Consider the following 27,029-nt stretch of genomic DNA (forward strand, 5'->3'; position numbering starts at 1 on the left):
CTTTATGGGTGGTGATAGTATTACTCTTTTTATCCATCCATCCATCCATTTTCCAACCCGCTGAATCCGAACACAGGGTCACGGGGGTCTGCTGGAGCCAATCCCAGCCAACACAGGGCACAAGGCAGGAAACAATCCTGGGTTTTTATCTTTATTTTATTTTATTGTAGAATCAACTCCTATCTGCGCACATCAGGACGGCCGTGGGCGGATGCGTATGGTGCATTCACTCCACGTTATCGTGCATTGCACTGTCACTGGTATTTTGATAAAAGAATTTGAACAACATATAAGAAGCGTATAAATTATTAAACAGTAAAACATTAACATTTAAGAAGTAAAGTTACATTAAGTACTACTGCAGTGCCTTCAGGTATACCTCATTTTTTGTTTGCTCATTACATGCTTAAATGTATACATTTTTTGGTGCACCTACCCGAGAACACGCGACATATAACCGAGCGTGGGAGAAGCATGGATTTTAAACACGCGTTGAGTTCATCTGCTGGTCTCCCTCGTGAAATAACTGGTAATGTTTGACTAAAATCTACAGCGAGTAAAACGACATTACCTCCTATTTTTTTTTTTACGATCTCTGAGATCTTGCTTTTTTCGGTTCAAGGCTTCATAAGCTCTTTTATGTTCTATGGTGTACTTATCCCAAGCCATCATCTTTGAATGTTGCAAGACTTTTGCCTTGTATGTAGATCGGGGTAATTACATTCATTGCATTCCTAGTCTGAATCACAATCCGATTGTATGGGTGGTTACCTGGCACTGTAGGGTTGCTACCTGTCCTTTAAAATACGGAATCGTCCCGTATTTGAGAATGAAATTGCGCGTCCCGTTTTGAATCAATACGGGACGGAATTTGTCCCGTATTTTTTTTATCATTTTTTTTAAAGCAGCGTCTCATGCAAATCATCCCACACGCATTTTATGAAGATGCCTCCTTTCCTACTTTTGATTGGGTAATACTTGATGCCATCGTTAGTTTGATTGGTCTTTTTAACTGTCCAGTGAGGAGGGCGGGTCTTTTAAGTAGAGTCTGCAAACTGTTGGCACTGGGATGTGGCACCCGCTGCAGTATGCGTCCCTTATTTTTTTGTATTAAAAGTGGTAACCCTACCTGGCAGGTAACACTTATGTTTGGTCATGAAGTCGTCTAAAATCAGCCATGTTCCCTCTTTTAATTGTGAGAAGCAGATATATATAGCCAAATTCTCGCGCTTCGTTGCGGCGAAGTACTGCTTTTAATTTTTTAAGAAGTAAAACCTTTTTAAACGGATCGAAAAATATACCAATAACAATTTGTTAAGAATCTGTTTTTTTGTGAACCTCGCTTTTCACAGCTGTCCCGCTACGGCGTGTGTTTCGTTTATTTGACAGTATGTAGATCGTGGTAATTAAATTCATGGCATTCGTTTTCTGAATCACAATCTGACTGTATGGATGGTTACCTGCCAGGTTACGCTTGTGGTTGGTCAGGAAGTCGCCTTACATCCGCCACGTGCCCTCTTTCTGTTCCCAGAAGCTGATCATAGAATGGTTTTAATAGTTTACTTTCAAATAATGCAAAGAGTATGTGACACGTGTTTCTCCTTAATTCTGGGCTCATCAGGCATACACACTCACTGCATCCTCTCTCGAGAATCGAATATCGTCAGCGCCAGAGTTGAAGCCCCTAACGTTGCGGTCAGCAAGTGGGCTAACATCCACCATGTGCCGTCTTTCAGTTGCGAGAGGCAGATCATAGAATGGTTGAAACTGTTGCCCCTAACGTTGCGCTACGGCGTGTGGTTCGTTTATACCTCGTGTCTTCTCATTAAACTTTTATCTCGCGAATATGTTATTGCAATCCGCAGCGGGAGCGTTTCTATAAACTTATTTTAAACTTACGTTTTACACCGTGCTTTGTTTCCCTTATGAACATGCTTGTATGCTTCACTCGCTTCCTTCTCAATTGTTTAATGAATTTTTTGTTCTTCGCTGTTTGCGGCTCCTCCTTCATTTGTCCCTACTGCGTTCACAGTCTTTTCACGTGATTACGTGGGAGGCGTGATGACGTGACACTCAACTCCTCCTCCCACGGCAATCGAGCTGCCGTCCATTACAGTATATTGTGAAAAAAGAGGTTCCAGTTATGACCATTACGCGTTGAATTTCGAAATGAAACCTGCCTAACTTTTGTAAGTAAGCTGTAAGGAATCAATCTGCCAAATTTCAGCCTTCCACCTACACGGGAAGTTGCAGAATTAGTGATGAGTCAGTCAGTCAGTGAGTCAGTGAGGGCTTTGCCTTTTATTAGTATAGATATATATATATGTTTATGTGTGTGTGTGTATATTATATATATATATATATATATATATATATATATATATATATATATATATATATATATATATTATATAAAAAAGACAGCAACACTCATAACAATGACAACACAATTACATTGACAATCATGTTACGTTATTTTTAAAATGTTTCCTTTTCTTTTTCATAACCTCTTTAACACACTACTTCTCCGCTGCGAAGCGTGGGTATTTTGCTATATATGTATATATATGTATATGTAGATATGTATATATGTGGATGTGTATATGTATATGTAGATATGTGTATATATATATGTATATGTATATATATATGTTTACATAACCTCTTTAACACACTACTTCTCTGCTGCGAAGCGCAGGTATTTTGCTAATATATATATATATATATATATATATATATATATATATATATATATATATATATATATATATATAAACAAATGGAAATCCGGCTGGAGTACTGACCTGTCTTGACATGATTCAAGTGTGAAGCAAATCCGCAATAGATCTTAGAGTGAAAGTTCTGCACACAGGTGCTATATAGCTTTGTGATGTCACGCTGGCCTTGCAGGTCATCATGCGGCATTAGAAAAAAAAGAATGTTTGACTAGCACCATGGAGAATTTCCAGGAAAATATTCAGTGTACAAAGTCACCAAGAAACGCAGCATATTCATTACAAAAAACGTTTTATCAAATTTCACCAATCAACTTTCATTATAAATAAATAGGTTAATATTTATATATTTATCTCTCTCTATTATAAAAAAAATCCTGCAGAGAAACAGTAGGGCGTCGAGACGTGATCTTCACGTTAAGATCACGGAAGACACTTAAAAGTCTCGCGAGACTAAAGAGATTAAGGTCCCCGCGAGACACTCCATGGCCAAACATGAGACTTTGTGCAAAGAGATTGAGGAAGAGGACCGTCTCGCGATGACGTAGAACATGAGATTCTTGCAAGACACGCCCTACTTACAACCAAATAAGAACATGGACAGCAGCACACTCAGTCGTGTTTTGACTTTGAGCACACACAGATCCAGGGCTCTCAGCACATATAAAGCGTATAAGGACAATACGTTATAGATGAAACGTAGACGACTAAGCGAAGAAGAAAGCAGTGTGGAGAAGAGAGACTCAAATAAAAAACAATAATCTAGGTGCAAATTCAGAAAATATGAAAAGTAATTATCAGCCCAGAACAAGTGGAATTGGAAAAAAGCACGTCCAATCCGGACATTGGCACTATACACATGCAGAGCAGGTTAGAGATTATGAAAGCAATGGAATTCGAAAGGCTCAAAAAATAAAAATGTTTAGTAAGTTAAAGATATGAAAGTAGGAAAATTACAAAGTATAAAAACAAAGAAAGTAAAGATCGCAGTAGCGCAAACAAACAGAAATTACTACTCGAAAAAGGTAAAATAATCACCACGGACCGGGGGGTATTTTTCGTACGTGGATTACTCGTTTAGCCTAATGTAACTGTTGACGATTTGGCATGATCCTGGTTCTGTCGGTTTTTTGAAACTCTTGCTGGATGTGTTGTCATAGCAACACATCCAAATCCTCAAACCTGCTCGGAGCAGGTTTGTTCTACGTAAACTAGGATTAGCTCACACACTTAATCAGTGTCCATGCATGGAATTCATTCAGTCTTGGCTTCACCGTTCATAAATGAGTGACCAATTGATATCGGTGCACAAATTATAATAAGAGAATTTCATATAGTGAGGGTTTTACGCAATTGGCAAAATCCTTTATTGCTCATGGAAGAAATTCTTTTCGAAAGATACCGCTTTAGCCGGTGGGGAATATTGTACCTCAAAGATTTATTAGTACCTTATATTCGAAGTCAAACTAGGTGAAGTCGGGCTCTCATAACCACACAGACAGTATGCATTGCTTTGAGGTTTTTTGCAAGCGGCACTTTTTTTTTTATATACTGTAGGCGATGCGGAAAATCTATCTAAAAGTGCAGTTTGCCAGGCAATTCGTAAAGTCTGTTTGGATCTGAAATATTTCCTTCAGGTTTTCATAGTGTTTCCTGGACACCTGCGTGTGTTAAGAGAGCCAACTCTTCTGCAGGGGTTAGGTCTGGACCGCGTGGACCTCCGCCTGTTTTTTGCTTGTCTGCCTTCTTATTAGCTTTAAAATTAATGTTTTTTATATTATATATGATTCTTTATGCCAACAATTCTTTAAATAGTTATCTATACTAATAAAAGGCAAAGCCCTCACTGACTGACTGACTGACTGACTCACTCACTCATCACTAATTGTCCAACTTCCCGTGTAGGTAGAAGGCTGAAATTTGGCAGGCTCATTCCTTACAGCTTACTTACAAAAGTTAGGCAGGTTTCATTTTGAAATTCTACACGTAATGGTCTTAACTGGAACCTCTTTTTTGTCCATATACTGTAATGGAAGGCAGCAAGATGGCCGTAGGAGACGGAGTTGCGTGTCGCGTCATCACGCCTCCCACGTAATCACGTGAACTGACTGTGAACTCAGTACATAGAAAAGAAGGAGGAGCCCCAAAGAGCGCGGAAGAAAACATTCATTACACAATTGACAAGGCAGCGAAATAATAAGAAGCGAGTGAGTGACGCATACAAGCATCTTCATAAGACACGAGGTATAAAAAAAGCACGGTGTAAACCATAAGTTTAAATTAAGTTTATAGAAACGCTCCCGCTGCCGTTTGCAATACCATATTCGCGAGATACAAGTTTAATGAGAAGACACGAGGTATAAACGAGAGTTTGGATCACTTTGTAACAGAGTTAAAATTGCTGTAGCGAGAAACTTTTAAGTGCCGGGTCTTAGCTAACATTAAATAAACCCGTGGACATCGCAACATCACACAAGAAAGCGGCTCACGTGAAGTGACTGAACGCAGCAGGAGTGATCACTTCGATGAATCAAGCCTGTTCAAAAAACACATTACACAATTGATAAGGTAGGAAAAGAATATGAAACAAAGCACGGTATAAACCGTAACTTTAAATTAAGTTTATAGAAACGCTCCAGCTGCCGTTTGCAATACCATATTCGCCCCTGCGAAGTGCGTGGATTTTGCTATATATATTAAACTATTTCAACCATTCTATGATCTGCTTCTCGCAACTGAAAGAGGGCACTGTGGCAGAAGTTAGCCAACTTGCTGACCAACCACAAGCGTTACCTGATAGGTAACCACCCATACAATCAGATTGTGAATCAGACTACGAATGCCTGCAATGTAATTACCCCGATCTACATGCTGTCAAATGAACGAACCACACACCATGGCACAACGTTAGGGGCTTCGCCTCTAGCGCCGACGTCCGAGGTTCGATTCCCGTAAGGGAGTGCAGTGAGTGTGTACGCCTGATGAGCCCACAATTACGGCGAAACACGTGTCGCATACTATGCATCTTCAAAGCACGGTGTAAACCGTAAGTTTAAATTGAGTTTATAGAAACGCTCCCGCTGCCGTTTGCAATACCATATTCGTGAGATACAAGTTTAATGAGAAGACACGAGGTAATAAACGAGACTTTGGATGACTTTGTAACAGAGTTAAAATTGCTGGAGCGAGAAACTTTTAACTGCCGGGTCATGTCGCGTGTTCTCGGGTAGGTATACCAAAAAATGTATACATTTATGCATGTAATGGGCAAACAAAAAATGTACTATACCCGAAAGCACTGCAGTAGTACTCAATGTATCTTTACTTCTTAAATGTTAATATTTTACTGTTTAATAATTTATACGCTTCTTATATGTTGTTCAAATTCTTTTATCAAAATACCAGTAACAGCGCACTGCACGATAACGTGGAGTGAATACACTTGACATGAGCATTCGTGTTATTTATCCTCTTTCTCTGTACGTTTACCATTCGTTTGCTCAGAGGTTGATGCGCTTGTTGCTTAATGAGCAGCTCTTCACCCTAGCGTCCCGCTGCTTCTCTTCTTTCGTCAATTAACAAACTTATTTTATACATACTACATTTTATTTTTTTCTCTTGCACTCAGTGAGCGAATCCACTGGGTAATCAGCTATATATATATATATATATATATATATATATATATATATATATATAATGTGTGTATATATATATGTAGATATGTATATATATATATATATATATATGTGTATATATATGTAGATATGTAAATGTGTATATATATATATATATATATATATATATATATATGTGTCTGTGTATATATGTGTGTATGTATGTATGTGTGTGTGTATATATATATATATATATATATATGTGTATGTATGTATGTGTATATGTATTTTTGTGTATGTGTATGTATGTGTGTATATATATGTTGATATGTCTATATATATATATATATATATGTGTGTATATGTAGATATGTATATGTATATATATGTTTATGTGTGTGTATGTATATATATATATATATATATATATATATATATAGAAAAAAAAAAAAATAAAAATATATATATATATATATATATATATATATATATATATATATATATATATATATATATATATAATATATATATATATGTGTGTATATGTATGTATATATATATATATATATATATATATGACAGCAACACTCATAACAATGACAACACAATTACATTGACAATCATGTTACTTTATTTTTAAAAGTGTTTCCTTTTCTTTTTCATAACCTCTTTAACACACTACTTCTCTGCTGCGAAGCGCGGGTATTTTGATATATTTATATATATATATATATATATATATATATATATATATATAGAGATAGATAGATACTAGTCATTAGTCATTTTACAATAACGGGCGCTAGAACAGTAGTGCATAAACATTAGTAGGAACAGTCTATATTAAAAGGCAAGGGACTTTGACCTCATTCTTTTTGTCGTATTTTTCTTTCTTTCAGCCTTTCTTTTGTTGATGTTTTACTTGCTGAGCTGACCGTTCTTCGTGGGCTGCCGCCGTGTATTGTGTGTCTTTAATTTTCTGTGACAGTAATACTGTCTTGTACGGCTCTATTCAATAAGGGCGCGTAGATAATTTAGTTCAAATGGCTCTGGAATATGTGAAGAGCAACAGGTGCATATGTTTATTTACGCGTGCCTTTATTCGCTGCGCCCAATTGAGGTCGTCCTTTTGAGGATCGCCTTTTTGTGCGCGCCCTTATTGAAGGATGCCTGTGCGCGTCCTTATTGAAGGATACCGTCTTGTACGTCCGCTGGCTTGTACGTCCGCAATATACGTCCGTAATATACCTTTAATTGTCTCAGGCGGTAATACAGGCGTGTGCGCGTCGGTAATATGCCTTTAATCTCCTCTGACAGTAATACTGGCTTGTATGTGGCTGTAATATGCATCACTGTATTGTGTACCTTTAATTTCCTCTCACAGTAATACTGGTTTGTATTTCCGTAAAACGCCTCCAACTTTCTCTGACAGTAATATCACGCATAGCACCGTGCCCCGCGTATGCGCACTTCACCAGAAGACACCCACACACGGACACCTGGACGCACATAGGGATTTTATATTATATATATATATATATATATATATATATATATATATATATATATACAGTAATCCCTCCTCCATCGCGGGGGTTGCGTTCCAGAGCCACCCGCGAAATAAGAAAATCCGCGAAGTAGAAACCATATATTTATATGGTTATTTTTATATTGTCATGCTTGGGTCACAGATTTGCGCAGAAACACAGGAGGTTGTAGAGAGATAGGAACGTTATTCAAACACTGCAAACAAACATTTGTCTCTTTTTCAAAAGTTTAAACTGTGCTCCATGACAAGACAGAGATGACAGTTCAGTCTCACAATTAAAAGAATGCAAACATATCTTCCTCTTCAAAGGAGCAAATAAATCAATAGGGCTGTTTGCTTTTAAGTATGCGAAGCACCGCGGCACAAAGCTGTGAAGGCGGCAGCTCACACCCCCTCCGTCAGGAGCAGAGAGAGACAGATAAAAAAATCAATACGTGCCCTTTGAGCTTTTAAGTATGCGAAGCACCGTGCAGCATACTTAAAAGCTGCACACAGAAGGTAGCAACGTGAAGATAATCTTTCAACATTTTTAGACGAGCGTCCGTATCGTCTAGGTGTGCGAACAGCCCCCCCTGCTCACACCCCCTACGTCAGGATCACAGATAGTCAGCGCAAGAGAGAGAGAAAGAAAAGTAAGCTGGGTAGCTTCTCAGCCATCTGCCAATAGCGTCCCTTGTATGAAATCAACTGGGCAAACCAACTGAGGAAGCATGTACCAGAAATTAAAAGACCCATTGTCCTCAGAAACCCGCGAAGCAGCGAAAAAATCCGCGATATATATTTAAATATGCTTACATATAAAATCCGCGATGGAGTGAAGCCGCGAAGGGCGAAGCGCGATATAGCGAGGGATTACTGTATATATATATATATATATACACACATACACACACACACACACACAGTGGGTACGGAAAGTATTCAGACCCCCTTCAATTTTTCACTCTTTGTTATATTCCAGCCATTTGCTAAAATCATTTAAATTAATTTTTTTCCTCATTAATGTACACACAGCACCCCATATTGACAGACAAAAAAAAGAATTTTTGAAATTGTTGCAGATTTATTAAAAAAGAAAAACTGAAATATCACATGGTCCTAAGTATTCAGACCCCTTTGCTCAGTATTTAGTAGAAGTACCCTTTTGAGCTAATACAGCCATGAGTCTTCTTGGGAAAGATGCAACAAGTTTTTCACACCTGGATTTGGGGATCCTCTGCCATTCCTCCTTGCAGATCCTCTCCAGTTCTGTCAGGTTGGATGGTAAACATTGGTGGACTGCCATTTTTAGGTATCTCCAGAGATGCTCAATTGGGTTTAAGTCAGGGCTCTGGCTGGGCGATTCAAGAACAGTCACAGAGTTGTTGTGAAGCCACTCCTTCGTTATTTTAGCTGTGTGCTTAGGGTCATTGTCTTGTTGGAAGGTAAACCTTCGGCCCAGTCTGAGGTCCTTAGCACTCTGGAGAAGGTTTTTGTCCAGGATATCCCTGTACTTGGCCGCATTCATCTTTCCCTCGATTGCAACCAGTCGTCCTCTCCCTGCAGCTGAAAAACACCCCCACAGCATGATGCTGCCACCGCCATGCTTCACTGTGGGGACTGTATTGGACAAGTGATGAGGAAGTGGGACAAGTGTCGGAAGCCTCTCCTCAGTGCAAGACACATGACAGCCCGCATGGAGTTTGCTAAAAAGACACCTGAAGGACTCTGAGATGGTGAGAAATAAGATTCTCTGGTCTGATGAGACCAAGATAGAAATTTTTGGCCTTAATTCTAAGCGGTATGTGTGGAGACAACCAGGCACTGCTCATCACTTGTCCAATACAGTCCCCACAGTGAAGCATGGCGGTGGCAGCATCATGCTGTGGGGGTGTTTTTCAGCTGCAGGGACAGGACGACTGGTTGCAATCGAGGGACAGATGAATGCGGCCAAGTACAGGGATATCCTGGACAAAACCTTCTCCAGAGTGCTAAGGACCTCAGACTGGGCCGAAGGTTTACCTTCCAACAAGACAATGACCCTAAGCACACAGCTAAAATAACAAAGGAGTGGCTTCACAACAACTCTGTGACTGTTCTTGAATGGTCCAGCCAGAGCCCTGACTTAAACCCAATTGAGCATCTCTGGAGATACCTAAAAATGGCTGTCCACCAACATTTACCATCCAACCTGACAGAACTGGAGAGGATCTGCAAGGAGGAATGGCAGAGGATCCCCAAATCCAGGTGTGAAAAACTTGTTGCATCTTTCCCCAAGAAGACTCATGGCTGTATTAGCTCAAAAGGGTGCTTCTACTAAATACTGAGCAAAGGGTCTGAATACTTAGGACTAGGGCTGCACGATTAATCTTTTTTTTCTCATGATAACGATATTTATGACCCACGATCAGTTAATAAATATCGTCGCGATTTTACAGTATAAAGACCAAACTGTTTTTTATGGGCTGAGTTTACGGATTGGACTGCGTCACTATGACGTTACTGCGTCTAGATTGCAAGCGCTTTCTGAGGCAGTAGAAGTCAATAGCAGCAACAACAGTCAGTCAGAATAAACATATGATGGCAGAGCAACGTGAGGAAGGTGCAGAAGTGCGATCGTTAGTTCCTAAAAAGGGGTCATACTCAGTTGTCTGGAACTATTTCGATTTCGAGGAATGTGATGTTGATCAGGTACGAGTCGTGTGCAAACTTTGCTCCTGTTCCGTCCAAACATCCCAAGGTAACACAACAAACCTCATCAACCACCTTAAAAGCCACCACAAAGTACATTATCAAGAATTTCAACGACTGAAGGCACAAACAGCAACAACAAAAAATTACCAGCCATCCACAACACAGACAACAATATCAGGGACATTGTTCAACGCAATACCATATCTGCCTAGCTCGCAAAGACACCGGGAAATAACAGAGGCGATCACGTACCATATAGCCAAGGATATGTGTCCAATAACCACCGTGAGCAGTGAGGGGTTTAACAAAATGATCGCAACACTTGATAAAAGATATAGCATTCCCTCACGCAACCATTTTTCCAATGTTGCGCTGCCCTCGCTGTATGCGAAATGCCGAAAAGAAATAGAAAGAGAAATTCTCAGGCTCAGCCTTGAATATTTTGCTGCCACGACCGACGTATGGTCAAGCAGAACTGCGGAACCGTATTTGAGCTTGACAGTTCATTTTATTGACAGCGAGTTTGAGATGAAAAGCAAGCTTTTGCAAACTTCGTTTTTCCCACAAGACCATACAGCGGAGTTTATTGCAGTGGGCCTCAAAGAAGCGATGTCCGCTTGGGGCTTGGTGGAAGAAAGACTTGTGTGCATCACAACGGACAACGCAGCTAATATGATTAGGGCAGCATCTGTGAATAACTGGCCGAGGCTACACTGCTTTGGTCACAGACTTCATTTACCAAAGGAATAATCGTCATTATTAATCGTGATAAAAATTTTTGAGCAAAATAATCGTGATAATCATTTTTTCTGTTATCGTGCAGCCCTACTTAGGACCATGTGATATTTCAGTTTTTCTTTTTTAATAAATCTGCAACAATTTCAAAAATTCTTTTTTTTGTCTGTCAATATGGGGTGCTGTGTGTACATTAATGAGGAAAAAATTAATTTAAATGATTTTAGCAAATGGCTGCAATATAACAGAGTGAAAAATAGAAGGGGGTCTGAATACTTTCCGTACCCACTGTATATATGTGTGTGTGTGTGTCTATGTATGTGTGTGTGTATATATATATATGTTGATATGTGTGTATATATATATATGTATATATATGTATATATGTTTACATAACCTCTTTAACACACTACTTCTCCGCTGCGAAGCGCAGGTATTTTGCTAGTATACCAATATTTACCAGTTTGAAGTATATTCTTGTACTTCACTTTAACCTGTTCCCATGTACTCCTTGTGCTCACGTTTGATCCGGAATTATGACATATCTATACTAATAAAAGGCAAAGCCTTCACTGACTCACTCATCACTAATTCTCCAACTTCCCGTGTAGGTAGAAGGCTGAAATTTGGCAGGCTCATTCCTTACAGCTTACTTACAAAAGTTAAGCAGGTTTCATTTCGAAATTCTACGCATTCTTCGACAACGTCTGCCATGTTAAACTTTCTTATTTATGGCCCCATCTTCACGAAATTTGGTAGGCGGCTTCCCTGCGCTAACCGAAACCGATGTACATACTTATTTCGGTGGTATGACGCCACTATCGGCCACCATATTGAACTTTCCAACGGTCTTTGTTACTTATGGGCCCATCTTCAAGAAATATGGTACGCGGGTTCCCAACACTAACTGAATCCTACTTATGTACATATATACGTCCATAGCCTGCAAGCTCGGTCGCCATGTGAGGTGGCATTGGGTCCCCCATCCCCATGTCTCCCATGTAGTTGGCTGCCTGCCTATATAAGGCCGTCCATCGCTCCGGTCTCTTCATTCCCTTCCTTGCTTCGCCACGGTATTCACGTCTCCCTGCTGATTACTGCAGCCTTTTTATTTAATCCACGGCTTCTCCGCTGTTTTATTGTTCATTTATTACGATTATAGTTATTGTGTAGGTATTTTAGACTTAGTTTACATTGTTCAGGTACCCATTTCCTTTATTGTTCCAACCGTACCCCCATTAACATGTCTATTGAGGTGATCACCATTGATCAAAGAACTGTCACTTACCAAGTGGTTTCCATGCCCAGAGATGGCGACTGCCTTTTCCATTCTCTGTGTTACATATTGCACGACCATATCAGGCTCACTCTTGATATCCGGAGGAACATGGTGTCTTATGTATTGAATGACTGGGACAGGTTCAAGGTGTGGACTGATGACGGTACAGGAGATAATTATACAACACAGTAGCACTATAAGACTGAAATGCTTAATCCCTTCACCTATGGTTCTGCATGTGAGTTGATGGCTGCCGCTGAATTGTTCGGTTGTCGCTTTCAAGTGTACCGAAATGGCCAAATATTTTACACCTTTGGACAACCGCCAATGCCTCTTAAACATCTTAGATCCACAGGTGACGATTTGAGTAGTGGACACTTTAATGTTTATGAATGTTTAAACTCTCAAAAGCTGGATGCGAAGTTATCAATGAAACCCATTTCAATTCAAACGCCTCCAATTTCCAGTAAGGCTCTGCTTCGCAATGACAATAAGTCTCAGGGACAGACCCTACAAAAGGTTGAAATTGATTTGAGGCAAGATTGCTTTTCACATGGCCAACTATACATTGCATGCTCAAGAGTAAGCTCAGTGCACAGCTTGGTCATATTACAACCGGAGGGCCGAACTGACAACGTGGTATACAAACAGATCCTTAACAAATAATTATTGGCATATTTTCCCTCAGTTTAAAAAGGTTTACTTTTCTTCTTAATAGAAATTTTAAAGCAGTACTTCGCCGCTGCGAAGCGCGGGTATTTTGCTAGTTAAATAATTAATCTGACACATAGGAAATGAAACACTGCATTCAGTAAGTACAATGCACACTACTTAGCGTTTAATTTGTCGGCCACTTTTTGCAAGCCGTCTTTTCTGGTTTGGGCTGCTTTTGCAGTGTTACCACTTGTGCATATTAAATCTTGAAATTCTTCATGTCCTTCGAATAAAAGGTCTTGCTCCGCTTGTGTGAAAAAAAAAAAAAAAAAATGCGCCCGTTCTTTCGCCATTTTGTTACAGCCTATCAAAGACTTGCTGTTCATGTTTTCTAGACTCGATATATATGGGCTTTTCAATCAGCGAAGGCGTGCGCATTCATCTCTGATGATTAGATCCAGCTAGACTAATCTAATACACAGCTGCGTTTGAAAAACCGACTTATCCCGGATGAGTTTCACTGGCATTAACTCATTCATGATGAGGCATCTGATCTCGGATGATTTAAGCGACATATGGAAAATACCCCCCAGGTGTCATTGAAACAAAAGCAGGATAAAATGAGATCAGAAATAAAAGACAAGAGTAGCAAAGTAAAACGTCATAAAGAGGTTAAAAAACAAGGGGGCCAAACAAATGCAGAGCAGGTTAGAGATAATGAAAACTGTAATTCAAAAGCCTCAAAAAAAAGTATGCATGAAACACATGCAGAGCAAGATACAGAATATGAAAGCAGAAAAAAAAACGATAGTGTCAAAACAAAGAAAGTAAACATCGCATTAGCGCAAAGAAAGAAATTATTACTCAGAGAAATAACGAAAAACGCGAATAGAGATCGAATATATGGACATAGGTGATATGTCAGAAGTATGTAAATATTGTAAGGCTTTGAAGTTTAAGTTAAGAGAATTTCAAAAACAGATTACCTCACATGCATTTATTGGTTACTTTGCAAAACAAATTATTAACTTCTGATGATGTGGATCGTTTTATCTGTGCTGAAATTCCAAACACAGAAACCTATCCTGAATTATGGTACAAAGTCATTAAACACATGTCTCACTGACCGAATTAAAAAGATTCAGCACATTGAGACTCGAAAGATAGCAAATGTTTTTACAGAAGTTCAGAAATAAAAGTGAAACTAATGAAATAGCAACAATTCAAAGAAAAAAAAATCTTAAAAGTGTGTATCCAGAAAAACAAAAATGGGGGTTGGCGAGCGAAGCCCCCTAGTTAATATTTATAATATTATAATATATGGAATGGTAAGTATACTGTACCTGTGGTAGTATTCACAGCCACAGCTATTATTAAATAATAAATAGCACCACCATCACAAGGAGTGAACAATAACTAAAAACTGTAACACCCCATTTACATACTTCATAGGGAGAAGCAGCACAGGTGTGAATTAAAAACTAAACAGGCTAATCTACAATGCCATATAAGAGAGAGGGATAATCAGAATTAAATTGAAGTTCCATGCCACCGATATGATTACATTTAATAGCTCAGCAGTAGATACTGTTAGAATGAGACCTCAATGATAAAAGCAGGTCAGTCTTCAACTGTAAACCCATTTTTATTATTTGTTAATAACATCACAGTATATCTAAGTAAACCCGTGCATTAAACTAAAACTACTGTACCCCCAACGTGAGCTTTCTTTTCAAAGAAATGTACTTATCGGGGACACACTGCTTCACATACCTGCCCTCCAATTTTATTAAATTGCACAGTTTTACTGTAAGTTTGAATAGTATACATTTCACTGGTCATCCTTCAAACAGACAATTTAAAGTCTTATTTGTGTTGTAAATTTACATCTCACATTAAGCTTCTACGGTTAAATAGATTGTTTGCACTGCAAACCTTCTCTGAAAACACCCAGCTGTTAATGAAAGAACAAACCAAACACTAAAATAGTCTCCTTTACATAAGCATCACGGTCTTTGTCAATGTTTCTAAGAAATGTATACCCTAGAGCAAAAACAAACATTTAAGGTGCTTTACTTGTAATGGCTGTCATCGTAAAGAAATCAGACAATTTTAAAAGATAATGTTCCAATTCATAACATTACATATACTAACCAGTTCAGGTATTTGCTTTGTGTATTTTATTACAGTGAACTTCACTTGTATGGCATTTCACTCCTTAGTCGGTTTCAGCCGTCAAATCAGACCAATGAACCACTCCCTATGGGCATCTTTTGCTTCTTTGATTGAATAAAGATATAAACTGTCAACTGCATACGGTGACATATACTAGCATATAACCAGAAAACAAAAATCGAGAGATAAAGGCTAGAGATTTGACTTAAATTAGGCAACAATTTAACCGCTCTACTTGAAACGTCAAAACTGAGCGCTCGTACCTTAAGATTACGCGCTTCATAGTTACCGAGCGAAGAGTAGCAATTAAGCGATGCAACACTATAACAAGTATCAGCTGCCTGGTTTCCACAACAACCAAACATTGTTTCGCTTCTAGAAATGAATTTCATACAAAACATATGAATACACCAATCTATTCTGGTGAATGACATTATTCACGGACACCCGACAATAATCTTCCGTTATCATACTCGTATGCTTTAAAATCTTAATTCGACCTTCGTGACAGCTCAATCCAGATACTTTTTTAATCTTAATAATAAGATGGGAACACCAGGGTTTTACCAAAAACATTTTTTGTCCATTTAAAACGACCAACCCATTACATGAAAATGGTGCCTAAATCACAATGCAAGTTTTCCTCAATATATTACGACAATTTTCGGCAACTCAGTTTACTTAAAAATTATTCAGTTTTCTTCTGTCATTTAGTTTGAGATCCTTTCAATGTATGTTGCTAGGCTCACTAATGTACTTTGTAAGAAGGCAGCAGAAAAAAACTTGTACAACATACTGAAAATATTTTAAACACCCTCAATTATTCAGTTTTAATATCATATTTTATTCTGCATACGTTTACATAACACTATTAAATGTGCTACCTCTAAATATTGTAACTTTTGATTCACTTTCTGAAACCCGCAAAAAAAGAAAACGGTTTCAAACTAAAGCCATCAATTTACTCACCTGCAGCTGACGCCATTTCGTGTATCCAAGCGTGATCGTGAGGCGCATGCGCAAAATAGTTTGCTGCCGAAACTACCATCTTCTATGTAATGAAGGGGAGGTAAACCCAAAAATGATCATTATAAATCACTAAACACCGCTGTTTGTATTTACAATGTAATAGGTTAAAATTCTACTTGTTAGTTATTCCAAACTAGCAATTACATATTCAAAATATTGTTGTTTTTGTAAACGCGAAATTACTGGGCTAAATTGTAAGGAACAATTACAAATAATCGAACATATAGGGAGTGGCAGGGACATATGTGATTCACACTACACAGAAATAGCTTTAAAATAATCTGTTGTGAAGTTTTTACAATATTCAAAGATTTTTTTTCAAGAGTATAAATTTCATAGAGTAAATAATGTACAAATTTAAGTTGACTTTTTCGTATGAGTCCATATTGGACTGAGATAAATTGTGACATTCCGTAAATGTGCTTACCTTTCAAGGCCAATTTAGGTCATAACCTTCAAAGTCTTGCTCATCCTCTGTCTTCTTATATAGTATGTTATAGTAGCATAAGGCGTTTTACAATTACTCTTTTTTTTTTACCGTTTAACCCACTGCTGTTTTCGCATGCATTTGAAACACTGTTGCAGTTTATTTTATGTGCAATACGAAAGTGCAGACAATTGACAAATGACATTTGGAGAACTATAATAACAAAATCAAATGCAATTGTACGAATTTCAAAAAAAGCAACTCTACACTTGGATGGAACTCTAGACTTCTGTGCACCTGATTATTGAAATCCTAATCGCATAAAAGTATATAAACTGTAAATGCGGTCATGCGTCTGATTTTATTAAAACCACTTTCAGGGTCACCTGTCACCTACAGCAGAGGATACTGAACCAATCTCTAATCCTCAATTGAATGAACTGGAAATAATAGATAGATAGATAGATAGATAGATAGATAGATAGATAGATAGATAGATAGATAGATAGATAGATAGATAGATAGATAGATAGATACTTTATTAATCCAAAGGGGGAAATTCACATACTCCAGCAGCAACATACTGATAAAGAAAATATTAAATTAAAGAGTAATAACAATGCAGGTTTAAAGACAGACAATAATTTTGAATAATGTTAACGTTTACCCCCCGGGTGGAACTGAAGAGTCGCATCGTGTGGGGGAGGAACGATCTCCTCAGTCTGTCAGTGGAGCAGGAAAGTGACAGCAGTCTGTCGCTGAAGCTGCTCCTCTGTCTGTATTATATAATATAATGTATAATAATGTATTGTAAGAAGATTCGTGGTGATATATATATATATATGAGGCCAATAAAAAGTGCATGTGTGTTACTTGACTTTCAGTGAAAATGTATTAATACATCTGTTGAAGTACCCCAGAAAACAACATAAAATTTTCAGACCTCCTTGATCTAATGAAAGTTTGCACAAAGCAGGAACCTATCCCAGCTTCATCGGGAGCAACACAGGCACCAATCACGGCAATGGTGGATAATTATCACTTGACTCATACCTGCATTCACATGGTGACCTGTATAAAATCACGCACGTCTTTGGGCATGGGAAGCAACAACCAGTGCTAACCACTGCGCCACCTGCCGTGGAATAAACTGTGGGTTCACGAAAGGGATGTATTAAAATGAGGTGACGTCCAAACAGGCCAAGCCTTTTTAAAAAGATATTTCGTTTCTGATGAGGCGTTAATGTAAGAATGAAAAATGATGTCATTTAAAAAATTCATACTGAAAAAATTGGTAACAAAAGAGCTTAACTAAAAACTAAATGTGTAAGCGCTGCTGCCGCTGACGCTTCTTTCCGTCATGTAAGCGTAGTTTACATAATCCGTGCCCCTCTATGATTGGCCAGTTCCTCAAGTTTCGTCCCCCTCAATGACACGCCCTTCGGTGTAGCTGCAGACGATAGTTCAAAAGTTGTACGCTGGATTTCATTCTCCGCCATTATCATAACTTGCCATCATGCCGATATTCGTGGTGAATACAAATGTCAGCAAAGATGCGGTGCCTGAAGCTTTCATCTCCGAAGTCACAAAGGAGCTTGCAAAAGCAATGGGGAAGCCGGCCCAGGTTTGTAATGCGTCTTCACCAGCAATGAGCAAACGTTTTAAGAAATTATGCTGCGGCTTTAGAAGAGTTATACACAGATCATACATATCAGAATAAATCAAAAGAGTTTTGTACATGGAGCATGGTGAAGAGATGCTAAGAAAACATATAGAAAAGCCGTGTATTCCACCGCAGATAACTCGTACCAGGGAAGTGTCTTTCATGAATATTGTATTTTTTGCGACGTTTTCTAGAACATTTGCACTTATACCGTAGTTGTAATTATTTACGACCGCATAACCTTTAACTTGTCGTAATAATTTGTCAGCTAGGCCTTCTTCTTTTCCTCATTTGAACATTAGTTGTGACCACGCGAGGCAACCGGGAAGTCACTCATTGCAGCGGCTGCAGTAGGCTCTGAGGAAGATGCTTAAAATATAAATCAACATAACAGGCTTGAAATTCAGTAATACAAGAAATTATAGCTAAAAGCCGCAATGTTCTCACCACGATCTCCCCCCCTTGCTTTCATTAAAAATTACCTTTCGCTCAATTCTGTACTGTTGGATTTTTTGGCGCATCAAAGCCTTTGGCTTGTAGATTACCATAATGACGAGTATGAGTGGATGTATGGTAAATTTATATAACTTTTCAAAAATGTTGATTTTTTTTTTTTAGTACTGTGTATACATAGAATTTCAAATCTCATTCAGAAGAGGACTTCGCATGAGGTGTTTGTATTTTGTCTGTTCCATTTTTAGTACCCTAAATTTCCGCCTCTTCGCATACCCAGTTAGAAACTCAATACATTTTTATCCGAAATGCGACAATCTCCTACTGTTTGTAGGTTCCTTTCTGCGACATATCCAGGAGAATCAAACATTCATGTTTAGTATATAACTTGTTTGATCTTAAATTGCTCCTTATCAGTATGTTTCAGTATCCTATTTAGCCACACAAATCAGAACGTGGCTGAAGTTGATTATTTAACTCCTTTCAGACTGCTACTTATTCTCATACCTTGTGCAAACCAGCTGCAAATTCAGTGTTAACAGAAAGACAGATGCCTCTGATAAATAATAGTTGAGACCAATTTCTGGGTACCCGAATCAGTTGGACTGGCGAAGTTGGCATATTCACATAGCTAATGAATGGTATTTACTGTTCAAGGGGCACTGTAAAGGGGTAAATGGCATTGGGCCATCCCAATTTTCACAATTTTAAATGGAGACATATGCAGTGGCTAAGATGCAATTATGTTTGTCCCTACCTGGGTTAAATGGACTGGAAGAGCTGGTACACTGTCCCATGTAATGAATGAGACTGTGATGTTTAAAGGGCACTGCAAAGGGTTAAATGGTGTTGGGGCACCCTCATTTTAATAGTTTTCAGAAAAGACAGATGCCTTTTAAAAAATGCAGTTGAGTTTTGAATGGCCTAGCATGGGGGCATGGGTAAAATTGACTGGCAAAGTATATTGTCATAGCTAATGAATGGGAATTACTGTGACATTACCTTGTCCCCCACACTGGGTGGGGCAATACTGCTTGGTGCTGGTAATATTCTTTGCTCCCTTTACCACCATATAAATAGCTTTATGATCTTGAGCCAAGCAAGTGTCATACCAGGATATTATGTAGCCAGTGAGTATTGACTTTGGTGTGCACCCATACAAGTTAGTGAGAACAGATGAAGAAATGCAAGCGTCCCCCAGGAGTCCAGGGAAGTAAAGATGATGGAGAACTTTCTTGACAATACCTGAAATATGGAATGCCCACTTCATTTATTCGGTGATAGAAATTTAAGGCTGCTCATCCTGTCAACAACGTCTGCAACAGTGTACTGTACATGGGAGTGTGGTTTGCCTTCTGCTTCCTGAAGTCTATGACTGGGTCCTTTGTTTTGCGGATAGTAAAGGTGAGATTGTTGCCTTGGCACCACAGTCAAAATCTCTTCACTGTAAACTGTCTCATCATTGTTCTCATTGGACCTGTGATGGTGGTTAGCACATTTAGTGATGGAATGGGGGATGTGTTTAGCCACACAGTCATGGGTGAACATGGAGTACAGAACGGGGCTCAGCAGTCTGTCCTGTGGATTACATGTGTTGAGGGTTAGTGAGCAGAATTTGAGGTCTAAACTCAAAAATACAGTTGCCTAGAGTGATGCAAAATCATAAATTGAGGACTTTGGTGGTCAGCTTTGATCGTACAGTAGCCTACGCAAATTATATCATTGTTATAGTGTGACCATTGTTTGGAAGTCATTTTGGAGTGTTCATTGGAACATTTACAGTACTGGCATTACCCCATTGAAGTAAGGTCACAGTTTTTGTTCATGATTTGAAATATAATAAAAAATAGTATGGCATTAATGACAGAAGCTGGCCTCAAAAACTTTGCATCACTGTCCCCAATGTGAAAGTTTCAGAGTTAAGGAAGGATATAATCTGTATAATCTCAAATGTCTATAAAAATTGATAAGATAATTTTGGCCAGTTTGCTTTTTTTTTTTTGTCTACTTTGTTAATTAAAGGGCACAGACAACACACTTAGGAGTATTTGTTCTTCTATGTTTTCCAAGTAAGCTTTTGACATCAGTGTCACATTGGTAAATTTAAAGAAAGCATAAGAATCCTTAACACTGTATTTTGTTTTGTAAATTTCTCATGTAGTACATTGCCATTCACGTTGCATCGGACCAGTTAATGATGTTTGGAGGGAAGACAGATCCATGTGCTCTTTGCTCACTGCACAGTATTGGAAAGATTAGTGGACAACAGAAGCAATATTCCAAAATTGTTTTGTGGAATGCTTCAGAAACACCTTAACATTTCTACAGACAGGTAAGCCTTAGGCAATTTTTACAGAGTCATTAAAATATATTTAAGAAGTTTTGCTAAATGGTCACTGTTGCTATGTAAAAATTCTTTTTTGCTATGTAAAAGTTTTTGTTTTTTTTTTTTTCTCAAAAGGCTGTGTCAATAGGAAGTCTTAACATTTTTGAGTTTAAACATAAAAGAGGCAGAATGAAATTCATAGGACATTCTATACCTCCAAATGTAGATAAAGCCAGTATTCAACTTTACAATACTAATAAAACTGATGCATTAGACAACGAAGATTTGAGAGTGAGTAAGAGTCAAATAACCCACATATGAATTGTTACAAGTGAATAAAATTGGAAACACAGGAAAATTAATAACTAACACACAATCTATAAACTGATTTTTTTCTCTCTTGCTTATATGGTGTATCCAGAGATACAAAATAAGTTTGGTAAATGTATAATCACTGTTCTGTCGATCATTCCAGCTCTTGCGCAAAAACTGATTAAACCTTGGCAAAGCACAAACAGTGGAGAAGTACAGAGTGGCATATGTAAAAGTAACCAATACTTGTGTAGTCCATTCTGTATTTAAGTTACAGCAATCATTTTGTTAGGGGTAAAACAATGATTAATGGCACAGTAGTTAATGCTGCTGGATATTGAGTCCTTGGTTCAAAAGCTCCATCCTGTTTATGTGTGTACATTCTGCTTGAGTTTACCCTGTTTATCCCAAAGATAAGCAGGTTAAATTTCAAATGTGGCTTTTTCTTTGAAACTCTGTCTCTATGGCCAGCATCCCAGACTTGTCTTTTCTGGGTTACAGATGACACTGGTGTTTGAGTATATTTGAAGAAGTAGTCAACTGAGGACCTATAAAGCATTTGTTTCTCAAACTACAGATGCTGACTGATGTCCTTATCATCTTATGCAGTTGTGTATTTGGGCCTACCCCCTCTTTTTCTATACTAGTTAGATCCACTTTGCCTTCTTCTCTCAAGACTGTGATAGACCACTTTGTATGAAATCTTCAGTATCTTGGCAATCTGTCAAATGGAATAACTTTCATTTTGCAAAATAACAATAGACTGATATGTTTATTGAAAAAGCTGTTTCATTTTGGCCATTTGTGAACCCAGAAATGCACTTTAGGAATGCCAGTACCTTGCAACAAAAGTGAACAGAGTAACAGGTTTCAGAGGTGCTAATTGAAATATAATAGTTTCTCAGATTAGCATTTAAAATACCTAAGGATAAGCTAAGGGAGATGACCATTAGGACACTGAAGGAACTGTTGAAAATAGAATTTTGTAGCCATAGTCAAGTCAAGTGAAATTGGGGAGCATGCACTGGTACAGTGCGTTGCCACACCCACTACACGACAAAACAATTCAGGATCCCGGTTTGCAACCCCCCAGGCAGACACGCAGTCCAGTTCCACACTCCGGAAATGACCCTCTATCTGCCACAGCCAGGTGTTACGTAGGCGACCCTTTGGCCTGGTCCAGCCACTCGGGTCCCCAACAATGAGGATCTTACGAGCCGGATTACCCTCGGGGAAATGCGCCACATGGCTGTAGTGCCGTAACTGACGCTCCCTCACAAGGCAGGTAATGTGCCTCATGAGCAACTCATTCGACACAAAGTCAAACCAATGGTACCCAAGGATTCTCTGGAAGAGATACAGTAGCAAAAGAGTCCAGTCTTCGTCTCAGGTCACTAGATAGTGTCCATGTCTTGCAACCATATAGCAAGACAGGAAGCAGCAGGACTCTAAAGACTTGGACCTTCGTCCTTTTGCATAGATATCGGGAGTGCCACACACAACTTTCCAGCGACCTCATGACCCCCTTTGCTCTCCCAATCTGTCTACTGACTTCATAGGAAGAGTCACCAGAGACATGAATGTCACTGCCAAGGTAAGTAAACCTCACGACAAGGTCGACACTCTCTCCGCAAACAGACACACTGCTGATGGCTGTGCCCAAGAGGTCATTAAAGGCCTGGATCTTGGTTTTTATCCAGGACACAGCCATAGGTACATAATAAATTAAAAATCGATCATTTCCAGCAGTAAAGGCAATTATTATAAACACTAGTAATGTCTTGGCTATATTTTAAAATCAGTGTGATGATATATTGATGATAAAATGTATCAATTTCTATCAAAAGCATGAACATTTCTGGGTGACCCCAAATTTTTGAACGGTAGTACTAAGATTCTGGTGCACATCTGTCTTAGTAGATTTAGTATACCTGTAGTTCATATACTGTATGTATAAATATTTTTATAGCACCAAGGCAAGTCTACAGGCCTAAATACATGTTTCCACAGTGAAGAGTCCTAGTGGCTGTGTGTAAGAATCTTTCATGCCTTGTACCCAGTGTTGCCAGTATAGGCTGTGGCCCCTGTAAATCTGAATTTCAGCTTGTGGGTCTGATAATGTTTCATAACTATACCAGGAAAGATATGCAGTTGACCAAAATAACCAAGATTTAAATATCACTGATACAGCATATTATACAAGTGCAAATGGAGTTGTTCATAAATGACTGTACTTTACACCCTGAATCTAGAGTTTGCTTAAAGTTAAGCCTTCACTTAAATATATTTTGGAATTGTGCAAAAAAACAACACAATTAATTAAATAGCATTTTAGGTATGGTGAATTTTCTAAAGTGGTGGAGGAAACAGCTACCCCGAAAATGACATGTAATTAAGATAAGCTACATGATCCTTGCGTAAAATAAATATCTGTCCAACCTGAGATATATGTACTCCCAGTTCTGTCTGTATTTCTTTATTATTAAAGAAAAAAACATAAAATTTTTGTTGTGCTAGGCAGAATACACTAATTTTGTTGCTGCATGAGTGACAGCAGTGATACCAACGATTTTGAGGCCTTTCTGTACAAATGAAAATAGCATTTTTATTATTATTCATTATCTTCTTTATTTACAGGATCTACATTAATTTCATTGACATGCCTGCAGAAAACGTGGGATGGAACAACTCCACCTTTGGCTGAAGTTTTACCCTTTTGATTTCTGTGACAGGCTTAAAAAGTAACTTCTCCTGTGTGTGTAAAATGCACAAGTTATTCAATTACTACTAAGTTCAATAAAACTACATTGCTGTAACTTTCTTTTCTCTGCATTCAGCTGTTTTGAGCAAATATCAAAGTTCAACTGCATAAAAGAATTAAAAGGCATTTCTTTTTTTTAATTGAATTGAAATACCATTTATTGTCATTGTATAATACAATGAGGTTCAATATGCAACTCCTCCATAAACTAATTTTCCTGTAAAATAATACAATAAAAAACAATGAAATATACAATATGAAAGCACAAGTACAATATACATGTACATATAGTGCAGATCATAAACTGGCTCAGGTTGTGCAATATTATAACTATTACAAGTTTACAGTGAGGTAATTGTACTTATAGGTGCAAACAGTTCTACAAGGAGCGCTTGATGGACTAATTTGAGTGCATTTAAAGCTCTTGGGATGAAACTGTTTCTGAGCCTCAAGGTCCTACAGGAAAGGCTCTGAAGCATTTGCCAAATGGGAGAAGTTCAAATAGACTGTGGCTTGGATGAGTGGAATCCTTGCAGATGCTGGTGGCTTTCCTGATTTACAAACCAACAAAACCCATTTCGGCATTAGATGGTGCTGGAGCCTATTTCCGGCAACATTGAATGAAAAAGAAAGAACCAGCCCTGGTCAGGGCACCACCATCACAGGGCAGCTTATGTGCATACCTACTTGGCAGTCATTCAGAAAAATAATGGATTAGAAGTCATCATTTTGGTATGTTGTTGATGGACAGAGCTAAAGGTCTGAGTGGTAATTGATTTTTTTTTTCATGACATTATTATTAGTAGTTCCATTTTGCTCCTACCTACTTTCTCTTTCTCCCGCAAGAGGTTCCATTCCACTCCTTATCACTTTCCCCTTTAAAATGCCCTTGAAACAGACACAAATTGATTCTTGTAACAGCAGAATCTTAAAGGAAAAAAAACACACAAGTGTGAGTAAATGTGTTCTTGACTTTTTATGGTACAATAATAATTCACCTGTTCCTACCATTTTCAAAAAAAAAATATTAGATGAATAAATATACAGTGACTAGATGTCATCTTTTTGACACCTACAATAGCAGTCTGGTTGATATTTAAAAAATCCCAAAAGTTGTCTGGGATTTTGTCTTGATCGTTGGTTAGTTTGTGTTAACAAACAGACTTATGTGTTTTGCCCCATTCATGTGCGTAAGGTGTATGTGAAACTGCAACTTGTGTATCTCACACAAAGCACCAAGTTTTCTTAAAAGCACACATGGCAGTTTTACTTCAGTGACGACTAGGAGGACTAGCAAGAGTAACCAACTACTTGATGAGGCTTGTTTCAAAATGGTTAATCGCAACTGATTATTTTTAAAGCCAAAAAGGACTTCTTGTAAGATACAATGCTTGTAGCTGTCTGCATTTCTCCTTTAGATGTTAAGGTGTCTGATATATACAAAAAACTTTCTAATATCAGAATATTTTTGTATTTCGTTTTTGCTATTATGAAAAAGAAATGGTAATCTTAAAAGGTTAACTAACTGAATGTAAAATAAGGCATCTAAATGGATTGAATTGTTTGGTTAGAAAGTGAATAAAGATCCATTGTATATGAAGATGTGTCCAGTGCAGATTATAGCCACTCTTCCTCCGCCCCAGTCCTGTTCAGTGAAAAAGAATATCTTGTCACTCTTATTGATGGATAGATAACCCTGCATTGGCGTGAATGCTGCCAAGATAACTATTTAATGTTGTCCACACAAAGGTAAGTCGATACATACTGTACACTATAAGGCCAAAAGTTTGTGGACACTTGACTATCACGCCTATATGACCTTGTTGGATGTCCTATTACTAAACCATTAGCATTAATATGGAGTTAACCCAATCCCTGCCCTCCCTTTTCAGCTGTAATAGCCTCCACCCTTCTGGTAAGGCATTCCACAACATTTTGGAGTGTGTCTGTGGGAATCGGTGCCCATTCAGCCAAAAAGATCATTTATGTCAGATACTGATGTTGGACAAGAAGATCTGGCTTGCAATTGGCATTTCAATTCATTCCAAACGTGTTCAACTGTGCGGAGGTCAGGGCCACAAAGTTAGAAGCACACAGTTGTGCAAATATCTTTGTATGCTGAAGAATTAACAGTAACATTAAAATGCTACAGATGTTCTATCAGATGGTTGTGGCGAGCTCCCTCTTCTATGTGGTGGTGTACTGGGGAGGCAGCATAAAGAAGAGGGACGCCTCACGCCTGGACAAACTGGTGAGGAAGGCAGGCTCTGTTGTAGGCACAGAGCTGGACAGTTTGACATCTGTGGTAGAGCAACAGACACTGAGCAGGCTCCTGTCAATCATGGAGAATCCACTGCACTCACAACATTATCATCTCCTGACAGAGGAGCAGCTTCAGCGACAGACTGCTGTCAATGTCCTGCTCCACTGACAGACTGAGGCGATCGTTCCTTCCCCACACTATGCAACTCTTCAATTCCACGGGGGGGTAAACGTTAACATTATACAAAGTTACTGACTGTTATACCTGCCTTGCACTCTCCACCTTACATTTTTTAACTTGCACTACATTTTTATCACTCTTTAATTAATATTGTTTTTATCAGTATGCTGCTGCTAGAATATGTGAATTTCCCCTTGG

At 38.4% G+C, this 27,029-nt stretch overlaps 2 protein-coding genes and 1 long non-coding RNA gene across 3 annotated transcripts in view; 2 read left to right on the forward strand and 1 right to left on the reverse strand.

Annotated features, from left to right (window-relative positions):
• ewsr1a (EWS RNA-binding protein 1a) overlaps positions 1 to 16,466 on the reverse strand; it is a 210,266-nt gene extending 193,800 nt beyond the window's left edge. The window contains exon 1 of the mRNA XM_051932005.1: positions 16,387 to 16,466. Within this exon, the coding sequence (XP_051787965.1) occupies positions 16,387 to 16,434 (48 nt within the window). The 5' untranslated portion in view covers positions 16,435 to 16,466. The remainder of the gene's footprint in view (positions 1 to 16,386) is intronic.
• The window catches only part of LOC127529207 (uncharacterized), a 232,028-nt gene extending 206,040 nt beyond the window's left edge, over positions 1 to 25,988 (forward strand). Inside the window, exon 2 of the long non-coding RNA XR_007935896.1 lies at positions 24,740 to 25,988. This is a non-coding gene — a long non-coding RNA (uncharacterized LOC127529207). The remainder of the gene's footprint in view (positions 1 to 24,739) is intronic.
• On the forward strand, positions 18,295 to 24,443 carry mif (macrophage migration inhibitory factor). Its single transcript, XM_028792732.2, is given in 4 exon segments — positions 18,295 to 18,497; positions 21,151 to 21,270; positions 21,272 to 21,321; positions 24,265 to 24,443. Coding segments are annotated over 4 exon segments (345 nt in total). The 5' UTR covers positions 18,295 to 18,389; the 3' UTR covers positions 24,332 to 24,443.
• Positions 25,989 to 27,029: the final 1,041 nt, after the last annotated feature.

The sequence above is a fragment of the Erpetoichthys calabaricus genome, chromosome 1 (assembly GCF_900747795.2).
Source record: "Erpetoichthys calabaricus chromosome 1, fErpCal1.3, whole genome shotgun sequence".
In the NCBI taxonomy this organism is placed as follows: domain Eukaryota; kingdom Metazoa; phylum Chordata; class Cladistia; order Polypteriformes; family Polypteridae; genus Erpetoichthys; species Erpetoichthys calabaricus.